This window comes from Ailuropoda melanoleuca, chromosome 8, assembly GCF_002007445.2.
Source record: "Ailuropoda melanoleuca isolate Jingjing chromosome 8, ASM200744v2, whole genome shotgun sequence".
In the NCBI taxonomy this organism is placed as follows: Eukaryota; Metazoa; Chordata; class Mammalia; order Carnivora; family Ursidae; genus Ailuropoda; species Ailuropoda melanoleuca.
This window is the reverse complement of record NC_048225.1, coordinates 68,865,033-68,879,671: the sequence shown is the minus strand read 5'-3', so window position 1 is coordinate 68,879,671 and position 14,639 is coordinate 68,865,033. Positions and strand designations below refer to the sequence as shown.

Here is a 14,639-nt window from a genome sequence, read left to right as displayed (position 1 = left end):
TTTTTTTAAAAAAATCAGAAGATTTTTTTGAATATGAGTTTGCATTCACACATGGCACCAATTGCCTGGAACTGAGTAGTTGCTGCAACTTTCAGATCATTTGTCATGGTCCCTACCACTCCTTTGTGAGTCCCTGACATCCAGGCTTCATGTCAGTTCTGTTTATCTCCATGTACCATTTTTCTTATTGAAGGTAAATATTTTTCTGGAAAGGCAGGAGTGTGTAGTGGTTTGGGGCATGGACTAGGGAACTAGATTGCCAGGATTCAGATCCTAGCTGTGCTGCTTATTAGCTACTTCCTACCTCTGTGACTCTTACAAGTTACTCAGTGTGAGTCAGTTTCCTCTTTTTTAAAAAAGATTTATTTATTTAATTTAGAGATAGAGTGTGTGCATGAACAAACAGTGTAGGGGGGAGGGGAAGAGGGAAAGGGAGAGAGAGAATCTCAAACAGACTCCCCACTGAGCCAAGATCCCGATGTGGGGCTGGATCTCACGACCCTGAACCAAAATCAAGAGTCAGATACTTAGCTGACTAAGCCACCCAGGCACCCCAATTTCCTCTTCTGTAAAATGGAGATAACAATGAAACTTATAGCATTGTTATAGTGATTAAGTGAGTTAATATATGTGAAACACATAAACAGTGTCTGGCACATAGTAAACACCACATGTATTAACATTATTATTTGTCACGCCTTTATGAAAGGTGGAGAATGAAACTAAGAGAGGGCTGTGTGTTTTGAGAATATATGTCTCCATAGAAGTAAGAGAGAAGTTCATTTGTTGAAAAACTAGCTGCCACCCCTCTTTGCTCATTTACATTATTGCCTGTGGCTGTAGGAATCTGACTTTGTAACACTTGTGGAATATGACGCTAATAGCCTGAAAATGTAAGATCATTCTTGATGTGTAGTTTAGAAGCATCTGCTCTTGTATTCCTTTCATCACAGATGAGAATCAGTGTTCCATTTGTAAAGCATGCATGTTGTCTTAAAGTTAAATGCCAATTGTAATTACTCATACATTTTATTTTAGGGAATCCTACAGAATTCTTGGATGCCAACAGGTGAAGACTCTGGGGCAGATGAAACTGCCAAGAGGCGATTCTCCCAGGGCAATGCAGATGCCGTCAAAGGTCCATCTGCTGGTGAGGCTGAGAAATGGAAGCTAGAACTGGTGAGAATTTGGGTGCTTTTCTCTTATGCATCTACTTTTTATGTATTTTTTTTATTGTGGTATACATACCACTAAATTTAGCACTTTTGCCATTTTAACATCTATCATTTAACTATCATAAGTGTACGATTCATTTGCATTAAATACAATCACAGTGCAAAACACTGTCCATTTCCAGAATTGTTATCATCCCAGGCAAAAACTCTATAGCCATGAAATAATAACTCCCATCCCCTCTCCCCCAAACCCTGGAGACCTCTTCTGCTTTCCGTCTCTATAGATTTGCCTAGTCCAGGTACCTGACCTATGTGGGGTCAAACAACATTTGTCCTTTTGTGTCTGCATGTTTCATGTAGCATAGCGTTTTCAAGGTTCATCGGTGGTGTAGCACATATCAAAATATCATGCCTTTTTAAGGGTAGTATTCCATTTACGTAATACACCACACTTCGTTTATCCGTTCATTTGCTCATGAACTTTTAGTTCACTGCCTTTTGGCTCTTGTGAATAAAGCTATCGTGAACATCAATGCACAAGTATCTGTCTTCGTCCCTACTTTCACTTCTCTTGGGCATATAACCAGAAAGGGAATGGTTGGATCATATGGTAATTCGTTCTTTCCTTTTTCTGCTCTTCAGACTCAATCATTTTCACTGTCCTATTTCAAGTTTGCTGATCCTTTGTTCTGCTGCTCAAATCTGCTCTTCTATGCCTTTAGGAATTTTTCATTTCAGTTGTTGTACTTTTCAGCTCCAGATTTGTGTTTAGTTCCTTTTATAATTTGATTTCTTTATTTAATTTTAATTACAGTTAGCATAGAGTGTTATATTAGTTTGAGGTGTACAGTTGTTTTCCTTATTCCTTTTAGTTCTTTGGCCATGTTTTCTCTTAGCTCTTTGAGCATATTTAAGACCATTGTTTTAAAATGTTTGTCTAGTAGGCCCAGTATCTATAGATTTTTTTTTAAGATTTTTATTTATTTATTTGATAGAGAGAAAGACAGCAAGAGTGGGAACACAAGCAGGGGGAGTGGGAGAGAGAGAAGCAGGCTCCCCACTGAGCAGGGAGCCAGATGCAGGGCTCGATCCCAGAACCCTGGGATCATGACCTGAGCCGAAGGCAGACAATTAACGACTGAGCCACCTAGGTGCCCCATGTATCTATAGATTTTTTAAGGGTGGTTTCTGCATTTATTTTGTACCTCTAAGTGGGCCATATTTTCCTGGTTCTTTGTATGTTTTGTGATTTTTTTTTTGGTTGAAAAGTGGACATTGAAATGAACTATTATGCTGTGGTAACTCTGGAAATCCAATACCCCAGTTCCCCATAGGTTTTATCTTTTATTGTTGAACGCTATATTGTCCTTTTGTTTTGAGACTTTTCCAAATCACTTTTGTACTATTCCTTGTTGTGTGTGATCACTGAAGTCTCTGTTTCATTAGCTCATATTCAGCTCATTTTGACAGAGATTTCCTTGAATGCCAGGAACTAAAATAAGTAAACAAACCACCGAAAAAACACTTGCACAAAAAACCAAAGAAGAACCTCTGCCAGTCTTTGTGGATTGGCCCTGCTGGGGCGCTCCTTCACCATGTGGCTGGGCTTCCTCTGAGCCTAGAGATCAGCTTGAGGTGAAAGCTTAAGGTCTTCTCAGGACTGAGCGTGTGTCTTCCCTGGGCTTGCTTGTGGCTTTCTGAATTCCCTCATCTACACAGCTGGTCTTGAATGTCCTCACTTCCCAGGGTCGAAAATAATTTTATTTTCAGATCAAATGATACTTTCCAGTCTTTTGATCTATGTAACAGGCCTTTCCTCTTCTTGTTTGAATTTTTCTTTGCATTGAATTTGACTTGGCAGAATTGATCAATAATAATGGAAATGTAAAATGTCACTGTAAATGGAGGGTGCCATGGAAAAATAGGTTGCATCATAGTTCAGTCTCATTATCATCTCTAGGTGTTATAGTTTTTTCTGTTTTCTGTCAGTCTTTCAAATATTACTGTAGACACACAGACCACTCATTCCTTAACTACTCCATAAACTTATTACCCCCCTCTGTTTCTTTTTGCATTCCTGGCTGTGGTTTATGCAGACCTCCTGACCTAAGATGTTTCCTTACCTTCTACCTACCGGCAAGGATTCATTCCGATGCCCCCTCCCATTCCGCCTTCCTTGATCACATGCTTCCGCTCCTGCTTTACCCACATTAGAATTAATTTCTCTCTTATGTCTCCTCCCAGTGTTGTGTTTATAATGTTACAGATTCATTTGTATCCAGTGTGTGTCAAAGGTTAGTCCCTGCATCCGTGTGCCTATGTCCCAAATCTTCCCCACTGTTTCCAAGGGTTTCACTCTTGAACTTACCTCCACCTTTTCTTATGTCTTTCCTAAACCCTCTTTACTGGGTCATTCTCACCAGAATACATGCTTTACTACCTGCCATCTTATTATTATTTTTTTTTTTAAGAGAGAGTGCATGAGTTGTGGGGAAAGGGGAGAGGCAGAAAGAGAATCTTAAGCAGGCTCCTTGTTCAGTGCGGAGCCCAACATAGGGTTTGGTTTCTATGCTGCGTATCTCCTTTACTTGCTGATGACTCATTTTAACATACATTCAGAAGAGCATGCAAAACAAAAATGTGCAGCTTAATGATTTATCTTCAAATGATCACCCTTGTGATTGTCACCTGTAAGATTTGTAGCACTGCCATGTCCCAGAAGCCCTCTTTGTGCCCCCTCCCAGTCTCTGCCCCTCATTCCCTTAGAGCTAATCACTATCTTGACTTTTGTGAAAATTGTCCAAGCAGGATCTCTAGCCACTGGTTGATACCTGCCTATTTGTCCAAGCAGGATCTCTAGCCACTAGTTGATACCTGCCTATTTTTTTTTTAAGCATTGTATAAATGGGGCCACATAGTATGTATTTTTTTGTGCCTGGCTTATTTTGTTCAACCTTACATTTGTTAGATTCATACACATTGTTGCATATGACAGAAGTTTGTTCATTTTCACTGGTGGGTCTACTGTATAGATATACTACAGTTCAGTTATTGATTCTACTATTGATGGATTTTTGTCTTGTTTCCTGTTTGGGGCTATTGTGAATATTGCTGCTGTGGACGTTCTTTAATATGTCTGTTGGTGTTCATGACACACATTTATGTTGGGTATGTACTTTGGACTGGAATTGTCAGTCTTGGGATATGTGTACGTTCACATTGAGTGGTTAGGGTGAGCTTTTTGGGTGGTTTTTATCAGTTTACACTCCTACAGCAGCGTAGGAGTGACGCTGTTGCTCCATATTCCCCCAACACATTATATTGTCAGTTTTTCTGGTGGGCTTGTACTGCTATCTCATTGTGATTTTCATTTGTATTTCTCTGATGACTCATGCGATTGAATATCTTTTCATGTATTTTTCAGTGTCTTCCTATGTGTTCAAACATCCTACCCATTATTTTGAGTTATTCGACATTTTTTTTAACTTCTTTATGTATTCTGGATATAAACCCTTTGTTGATTATATCTATTGTAAATATATTTTCCCACTCTGTGGCTTGCCTTATAATTGTCTGGATAGTTTTCTTTCTTTCTTTCCCTCTTTTTCTCTCTTTCTCTTTTTTCTTTCTTCATGACTAAAATTTCTTAATTTTAATGTAATCTCAGTTTTTCCCCTCTATTCTCTGTATCCTATATTAAAAGTGTTTTCCTGCTCAGGTCATAAAGATATTCTCTTATATTATTTTCCAGAAGCTTTATAGTCTTGCTTTTTAACATTTAAATCCACAATCTACCAGTCTGTATTTTGTTTATGATGTGTTGTGTAGGGGTCATATTTTGTTCTTTTCCCACATGGTTATTTATATATATCTAAGTACCATTTGTCAAAAAGACAGTCCTTTGTCTGGTATCTTTGTCATAAATCAGGTGTATATATATATCTGGTCTCTGTGTTTGGTTTTTGTGTTACTGTCATCCTTTCTTGACTGTTACAGCTCTATACCCGGTAGACTACATACAACATCTTCCAACGTCGTACTTTGTCCTCAAGAGCATCTTATTTCGGGAGGTACCTGGGTGGTGCAGCCAGTTGAATGTCTTACTCTTGGTTTTGGCTCAGGTTGTGATCTCAGGGTTGTGAGATCAAGCCCCATGTCTCTCCCACTCATGCTTGCTCACCCACTCTCTCTCTCTCTCTCTCTGTAAAATAAATAAATAAATCTTAAAAAAAAATTAAAAAGTGTCTTATGTCTGGCCTTTTGTATTTCCAAATACATCTTAGAATTAATTTGTCAAGTTCCAGAAGCCATTATGAGGCTTTGATTGAGATCGTCTTTAAGCTATAAGTCACTTGGGGGAGAAGATATCTTTATGTATTTATTTTTAAGATTTTATTTATTTATTTGTCAGAGAGAGTGAGAGGGACAGAGAGAGCACAAGCGGGGAGCAGCAGAGGGAGAAGCAGACTCCCCACTGAGCAAGGAGCCTGATGACGGACAGGATCCTAGGACCCTGAGATCATGACCTGAGCCAATGGCAGATGTTTAACTGACTGAGCCACCCAGGCGTCCCTCATCTAATCCTTTAAACTTACAGATCACTCTGTTTATTTAGATCATCTTTAATTTTTGTCAGTAATCTTTTACAATTTTCTGAGTAAAGGTCTTGCGTGTCTTTCGGTAGAATTATTCCTAGATTAGTTATCTTTGATATTGTCATAAATGATATAAATACTTTCAAATTTTCATTTCTAAGTTCTCATTGATGGTATAGAGGCGAACATGGTTTTGTATTTTGGCCAACTCCTACTTTCTTTTGAGTAGTGTCAGTGTGGTATATTTTTTATCCTTTTACTTTTAATACATGTGTATCTTCATATTTATTGTGGGTTTCTTGTGGATAACATATAGCTGAGTTTTGCTTTCCTATCCAATCTAATAATATCTGCCTTTTAAATGTGATTATTTATATACTTGGGTTTAAGTCCACTATCTTACTATTTGGCTTTTTTCCCCCCATCTGTTACTTTTTTTCTCCCCCCCTTTGCCTTCTTTTGAATCAGTTGAATGTTTTTATGATTCCATTTTACCTTATTTTATCAGTCTGAAAAAATTTTAGCATCAGCATTCACCTGATGGCTCAATTGCAGAAACTCAGGATTATTTTTAATGTATTTTTCTCCCCTATTATCTATGAAATTATAAACTTCTGTCAATTTTGGTTTTATATAGCCCCATACTACATTGTTTCTCTTCTATCCTTACTGTTTGATTACTCTTACTCGTGTGCTTATCTCTTCTTCCCTTTGTTGTTGCATTGCACTTCTTCATTGGTCTTCCCTTTTCCACGCTTCAAAGTGACTTGAGATTCAAATCTGATAAAGTTTTCAATGTCTAGCCAATGCCTCTATTACATGGAGATTACATGAGTTATCTGGGTAAAGGTCTTGTGTGTTTACTGTTCTCATAGCCCATTCTCACCTGTTCGCTCATCTCTATCCATTCTTTCATCTAGCATTGTATTTGTAAGTGGAAACAGATCCACTTACCAGCCAAACATGCAGAATGCTTTCTCCAGCCTCTGTGCCTTTTGCTGTGTTGGAAGTTAATCCTTTAAGTATCAGCGCTTCTTCCAGGAAGCCACCTTTATTTCTCTCTTTTTAAAATTATTTTATTTTATTTATTTATTTTTACTTATTTATTAGACAGAGAGCACAAGCAGGGGGAGCAGCAGGCAGAGGCAGAGGAAGAAGCAGACTCCCCGCTGGGCAAGGAGCCTGATGCAGGACTCGATCCCAGGACCCTGAGATCATGACCTGAGCCAAAGGCAGATGCTTAACTGACTGAGCCACCCAGGCGCCCACTTCTTTATTTCTCTTAACTGAATTACAAGTTCCTGTATCTCTGATTTCAGTTTATCTTCTATATACCTCCCTGGAGTGAATTATATATAATTGAAATTGTCCCCATCAATTGGCATCTTCATTTTTGATACCCAATAAATATTTGTTGAATAAAAGAACAGTGGGATGCCAGCAGTCCCTTGTAGCTAGTATATCCATTTGGTCTGTCCTTTATTGTGATTTACAACTTTCCTTTTATCATTCATCCAGCACTCATGTACTGTATGTCAGTATGCAGCAGTCACAGCGGGGGTTCTAGTAAGATTTGATCCTTGCCATCATGGACCTTATAGGTTAAAATTGTTTTTAACCAGAGTCACACTTTTAAAAGTAAGATCTAATGTATGCATTTTTGAAGAAAATTGGTGGGGGCGGGGACAGTAATAACCATTTTATGACTCTGTAGTTCTTTGTGGGTATACACTCAGTAAAAAAAGTACAAAAGTTTGGGTGAACGAGGGAAAGTATTTCTTGAGAGGACACATTATTTTTCCTCTTGGATAAAGGATAAAAGTTGAGTTTAATATCAATAATTAAAACTTGCTGATAAAGTACTGGGCATGGAGAAAATGTACACTTTTTGTTTTCTTTTCCAAAGGAGAGGCTAAAACTTACTTATGAAGAAAAGGGTGAGATCCTGGAATCTCAACTGAAGTTTTTGAGGTAAAGTATCATCGTCCATTTAAAAATTTGAGCAAAAGCATAATGATCTTAAAATGTATTTGAATGTTTGCTGACATGCTAGTTTTACTCAATTCAAGAATTACTTGTTGACATTTTGTGTTCAGTGTAAGAAATATCCTCATTATTAAAGGAACTGGGGCATAAAATTGTGAAGTCCCAATTCAGAGAACTGTAAGCTAAATTATAAATTTTATTCCTTCATCAGTTATGAAATATTTATGTTTTCTCATAGAAATAAGAATCACTAGCTGCTCTGATAGAAATTATGCTTTTGAAATAAAATACTAAAAAATTCTAGTTTTCAAATTATAAGCAAGTATTTTTCTTCTTTATAGGTATTTTTATCTAATTTTTAAAATTATAACAATAATAGTTGGAGTATTTTTCTGTATATTATGAATATGAGTGTATTAGTCTCCCCTTCTCCATGGGGGATACAGTCCAAGACCCTCAGTGGATGCTTGGAACTCTGGATAGTACTGAACCTTATACATATTGGTTTTTCATGTACGTACATACCTATGATAAAGCTTAATTTAGTAAGAGATTAACAGCAGTAACTAATAATACAATAGAATAGTTATAACAATATACTGTAATAAGAGTTATGAGAATGTGGTCTCTCAAAATATCTTATCCTGTACTCATCCTCCTTCTTGAGATGATGGGAGATCTAAAATGTCTGTGTGATGAGATGGAGTGAGGGGAATGATGTTCAACATGTGACATACTGTCAGGCTGCCTCCGACCTTCTGAAGATGGTCCGTCACAAGGAGGATCATCTGCTTCTGGACCTCGGTTGACCTTGCGTCACTCACATCTCAGCTCAGGAAAGTGAAACTGTGGATAGGAGGAGGGGACTTCTGTATACACAATAAGTTTTCATGTGCTTTTGGACATGTTTTTTTAGAAGTCCCAATAAAATCTATTTATTATAGATTAACCATTAGTGATTTATTTTGCACTCTGAGTAGAAAAAGATACCAGGAATTGATTTTTGGGATGTTAAAGCTGATTTTAAATAGTAGCAGTGAAATATTTTTTGATCAAACAAACTAAAATACTTTTTATAATTTTAGTAAGTCTAATTTGCAATAAAATTTTAAAATCTTCAGGCCATGTATTGTTTGGAGACATAAGCAGTGTAATACCCAGAACCAGAACTCATAGCTTTCATGCACATTATCATTCATTTTTTCATACGCTCTTATGCACTTTACATCTTAGTCAGATTAGTTTTAGGATTTCTATAGAGACTTTTATTTTTTCGTGAAGACCTAACGTTTAAAAAAAATGGCGTATTTTTTGCTCTCTTGCTTTTCATCTGTCTTTGTTATATTTTGATTTCTGTTGTGTTTTGATTCTTCAGTTTTATTTGTTTTTTGTTTTTTGTTTTTTTTGAGAGAGAGAAAGAGAGCACAGTGGGGGAGGAGGGGCAGAGGGAAAGAGAGGATCTTGAGCAGACTCCACGCTGAGCGTGGAGCTGGGCGTGGGGCTCAATCCCGCAACCCTGAGATCATGACCTGAGCCAGAGTCAAGAGTCAGATGCTTAACTGACTGAGCCACCCAGGCACCCTGATTCTTCATTTTTTAAATTGTTTTGTCGCATTCATAAGTCAAATGTGCCATCTTTAATTACATTAAAATACCGCTTTGCAATGAACTAGACTTTGTTCCCTGTACCTTCTGTTTCTTTCTTTTCCCTTTAGTATATCTTAAGATTATTTAAAGAGGCATTTTCTTCAAGAAAGAGTGAAAACCACCATTCTCAGAAACTCTAGCTTTCTGGTATCTATTTCTTTTTTATTTTTATTTTTTTGGCACTTCAAGTAATCAAATCTACCTGAGTTTTGAATTTGAAACTGACAGAAATAGTAATGGAGACCCTTTGATTTTGGAATGTGCCTCCCAAGTTGTTTTTACAAAGCATTTGAAAGTCAGACTTTTTCTGTACAATATTTAAACAGAAGACTTACCATGTTGGAGATATTATTTCAGGCATAGGGCAAAAATGGCTCCTTTTTCATTAGATTAGCTTTTTTTTTTTTTAATGATTTTTTATTATGTTAGTCACCATACAGTACATCCCCGGATTCCGATGTAAAGTTCGATGATCCATTAGTTGCGTATAACAACCAGTGTATCATGAAATACGTGCCCTTCTTACCACCCATCACCAGTCTATCCCTTTCCCCCACCCGCCTCCCTTCTGAAGTCCTCAGTTTGTTTCTCATAGTCCATAGTCTCTCATGCTTCATGCCCCCTTCTGATTACCCCCCTTTCTTTATCCCTTTCTTCCCCTACCGATTATCCTAGTTCTTATGTTGCATAGATGAGAGAAATCATATGATAATTGTCTTTCTCTGCTTGACTTATTTCACTTAGCATTATCTCCTCCAGTGCCGTCCATGTTGCAGCAAATGTTGAGAATTCGTTCTTTCTGATAGCTGAGTAATATTCCATTGTATATATGGACCACAGCTTCTTAATCCAGTCATCTGTTGAAGGGCATCTCGGCTCCTTCCATGATTTGGCTATTGTGGACAATGCAGCTATGAACATTGGGGTGCATATGGCCCTTCTCTTTACTACGTCTGTATCTTTGGGGTAAACACCCAGTAGTGCAATGGCTGGGTCATAGGGTAGTTCAATTTTTAACTTTTTAAGGGACCTCCACACTGTTTTCCAGAGTGGCTGTACCAACTTGCATTCCCACCAACAATGTAGGAGGGATCCCCTTTCTCCACATCCTCTCCAACAATTGTTGTTTCTTGCCTTGTCTATCTTTGCCATTCTAACTGGCGTAAGGTGGTATCTCAGTGTGGTTTTGATTTGAATTTCCCTGATGGCTAATGATTTTGAACATTTTTTCATGTGTCTGTTAGCCATTTGTATGTCTTCATTGGAAAAGTGTCTGTTCATATCTTCTGCCCATTTTATGATTTGTTTATTTGTTTCTCGTGTATTGAGTTTGAGAAGTTCTTTGTAGATCTTGGATACCAGTCCTTTATCTGTGGTGTCCTTTGCAAATATATTCTCCCATTCCGTGGGCTGTCTCTTAGTTTTTTTGACTGTTTCCTTGGCTGTGCAGAAGCTCTTTATCCTGATAAAGTCCCATAAGTTCATTTTATCTTTTATTTCTCTTGCCTTTGGAGATGTGTCGTGAAAAAGGTTGCTCTGGCCGATGTCATAGAAGTTGTTGCCTATGTTCTCCTCTAGAATTTTGATGGATTCCTGTCTCACATTGAGGTCTTTCATCCATTTGGAGTTTATTTTTGTGTATGGTGTGAGAGAGTGGTCAAGTTTCATTCTTTTGCATGTAGCTGTCCAATTTTCCCAGCACCATTTATTGAAGAGACTGTCTTTTTTCCACCGGATGTTTTTTCCTGCTTTATCAAAGATTAGTTGCCCAAAGAGCCGAGGGTCCATTTCTGGGTTCTCTATTCTGTTCCATTGGTCGATGTGTCTGTTTTTGTGCCAGTACCATGCTGTCTTTGTGATCACAGCTTTGTAGTACAGCTCGAAATCCGGCATTGTGATGCCCCCAGCTTTGTTTTTCCTTTTCAACAGTTCCTTGGAGATTCGGGGCCTTTTCTGGTTCCATACAAATTTAAGGACTATTTGTTCCAGTTCTTTGAAAAATGTCCTCGGTATTTTGATCGGGATAGCATTGAAAGTGTAGATTGCTCTGGGTAGTATGGACATTTTAACTATGTTAATTCTTCCAATCCATGAGCATGGAATATTTTTCCATCTTTTTATGTCTTCCTCAATATCTTTCAAAAGTGATCTATAGTTTCTAGCATATAGGTCCTTTACGTCTCTGGTTAAGTTAATTCCAAGGTAACGCATGGTTTTTGGTGTTATTGTAAATGGGATGGATTCCCTAATTTCTCTTTCTTCAGTCTCGTTATTCGTGTATAGAAATGCAACTGATTTCTGGGCATTGATTTTGTATCCTGCCACCTTACTGAATTGTTCTATAACTTCTAATAGTTTGGGAGTGGATTCCTTTGGGTTTTCCATATAGAGTATCATGTCATCTGCAAAGAGAGACAGTTTGACTTCTTCTTTGCCGATTTGGATACCTTTGATCCCTTTTTGTCTTCTGATTGCTGTTGCAAGGACTTCTAGTACTATGTTGAATAATAGTGGCGAGAGTGGGCATCCTTGTCGTGTTCCTGATCTTAAGGGAAAGGCTTCCAGCTTTTCCCCATTGAGAATAATGCTTGCAGTAGGCTTTTCATAGATGGCTTTTATGAGATTGAGAAATGTACCCTCTATTCCTACACTCTGAAGGGTTTTAATCAGGAAAGGATGCTGTATTTTGTCAAATGCTTTTTCTGCATCAATTGAGAGGATCATATGGTTCTTGAGTCTTTTCTTGTTGATATGATGTATCACATTGATTGATTTGCGAGTGTTGAACCATGCTTGCATCCCAGGTATGAATCCCACTTGGTCATGATGGATAATCCTTTTAATGTACTGTTGGATTCTATTAGCAAGGATCTTGTTGAGGATTTTGGCATCCATATTCATTAGAGAAATCGGTCTGTAATTCTCCTTTTTGAGGGGGTCTTTGCCTGGTTTGGGGATCAAGGTAATATTAGCCTCATAGAATGAGTTTGGTAGCTTTCCTTCTGTTTCTATTTTTTGAAATAGCTTTAGGAGAATAGGTATTATTTCTTCTTTGAATGTTTGGTAGAATTCCCCAGGAAAACCGTCTGGGCCTGGAGTTTTATTATTTGGAAGGTTGTTTATCACTGACTCAATTTCTTCATAGTTAATTGGCCTATTTAAGAAATCTATTTCTTCCTGTTTCAGTCTTGGTAGTTTATAGGTTTCCAGGAAGGCCTCCATCTCTTCCAGATTGTTTAGTTTTTTGGCATATAGCTGTTGATAAAAGTTTCTAATAATCCTTGCAATTTCAATGGTGCTGGTCGTGACCTCTCCCTTTTCAGTCATAATTTTAATAATCTCAGTCCTTTCTCTTTGTTTTTGGACAAGTTTTGCCAGTGGTCTATCAATTTTATGGATTCTCTCAAAGAACCAGCTTCTAGTCCTGTTGATCTGCTCTACTGTGGTTCTGGTCTCTAATTCATTGATTTCTGCTCTAATCTTGGTCAACTCCTTCCTTGTCAGTGGGTTAGGCCTGTCCCTCTGTTGCTGTTCCAGTTTCTTGAGGTGAGAATATAGAAACTGCATTTTAGATTTTTCTATTCTTTTGAGTGAGGCTTGGATGGCTATGTATTTCCCCCTTAGGACTGCCTTTGCAGTATCCCATAGGTTTTGGACCGTTGTGTATTCATTCTCGTTGGTCTCCATAAATTGTTTAATTTGTTTTTTGATTTCCTGGTTTATCGAGTCATTCTTGAGCAGGATGGTTCTTAGCCTCCAAGTGTTTGAGTTTCTTCCAGGTTTTTCCTTGTGGTTGAGTTCCAATTTCAGAGCGTTGTGGTCTGAGAATATGCAGGGGATAATTTCAATCTTTTGGTATTGGCTGAGACCTGTTTTGTGTCCCAGAGCATGATCTATTCTTGAGAATGTTCCATGGGCATTTGAATAGAATGAGTATTCTTTGGTTCTGGGGTGTAGTGTTCTATATATATCTATGAGGTCCAACTCGTCGAGTATGGCATTCAAAGCCTTTGATTCTTTGCTTAGTTTTTGCCAGGGTGTTCTGTCTATTTCTGATAGTGGGGTGTTGAGGTCCCCTACTATTACTGTGTTCTTATCTATATGTCTCTTTATTTTGGTTAAGAGTTGGCTTGTGTATCTTGCTGCTCCCCTGTTGGGGGCATATATATTAATAATTGTCATATCCACTTGTTGAATACTTCCTTTAAGAATAATATAGTGCCCTTCTGTATCTCTCTCTATGGCCTCTAGTTTAAAATCCAGTCTATCTGATATGAGAATTGCTACTCCAGCTTTCTTTTGAGGTCCATTTGCGTGGAAGATGGTACTCCATCCCCTTACTCTAAGTCTGAATGCATCTTTGGGTTCAAAATGAGTCTCTTGTAGACAGCAAATGGATGGGTCATGTCTTTTTATCCAATCTGCAACCCTGTGGCGTTTTATGGGAGAGTTTAAGCCATTTAGATTGATAGAGATTATTGACAGATATGATTTTAATGATGCCATTTCTCTTTAAAGTCTTTGTATCGGTTGTGACTTGCTGCTCTGTATCACTCTTGGGGCCTTTTTACCTTTATAGAGCCCCCCTTAATATCTCCTGTAGGGCTGGTTTCGTGGTTACGAAATTGGTTAATGATTGGCGATTTTGGAACGTCTTTATTTCTCCATCAATTCTGAATGACAGCTTTGCTGGATAAAGGATCCTTGGCTGCATGTTTTTCTCTGAAAGAGCTTTAAAAATGCCCCCCCAAGCCTTTCTCTCATTCCAGGTCTCTGTAGACAGGTCTGACGTAATCCTGATACCTTTGCCTTGGTACGTGAGAAATTTCTTTGCCCTGGCCGCTTTCAATACTGTATCCTTGGATCTAATATTTGCGAATTGCACTATGACATGCCGTGGCGTAGGTTTGTCCTGGTTGAGCTTGGATGGGGTCCTCTCTGCCTCTTGGACACGAATGCTTGTTTCCCTTGCTAGATTAGGGAAGTTTTCAGCTACAATTTGTTCAAATATCTCTTCTAGACCTCTGTTTTTCTCCACCCCTTCAGGGATGCCGATGATTCTGACATTGGATCGTTTCATAGAGTCAGTAATCTCCCGTAATCTACATTCGTGGGCGTGGATTTTTTTAAGACCAGCTTCTATTTTCGTTTTTTCTTCTACTAACCCATCCTCCAATTCGCTAACGCGTTCCTCTGCCTCGGTGACCCTGGCCGTCAGAGCCTCTAGTTTTGACTG

General features: G+C 38.2%; 1 protein-coding gene across 17 annotated transcripts in view; it reads left to right on the top strand.

Annotated features, from left to right (window-relative positions):
* Positions 1 to 14,639, top strand: part of SDCCAG8 (SHH signaling and ciliogenesis regulator SDCCAG8) — a 239,423-nt gene that overhangs the window by 37,993 nt on the left and 186,791 nt on the right. For all 17 annotated transcript variants that reach the window (XM_034666639.1, XM_034666637.1, XM_034666640.1 and 14 more), the window contains 2 exons: positions 1,039 to 1,179; positions 7,677 to 7,741. In XM_034666639.1, coding sequence (XP_034522530.1) covers positions 1,039 to 1,179; positions 7,677 to 7,741 — 206 coding nt within the window. The remainder of the gene's footprint in view (positions 1 to 1,038; positions 1,180 to 7,676; positions 7,742 to 14,639) is intronic.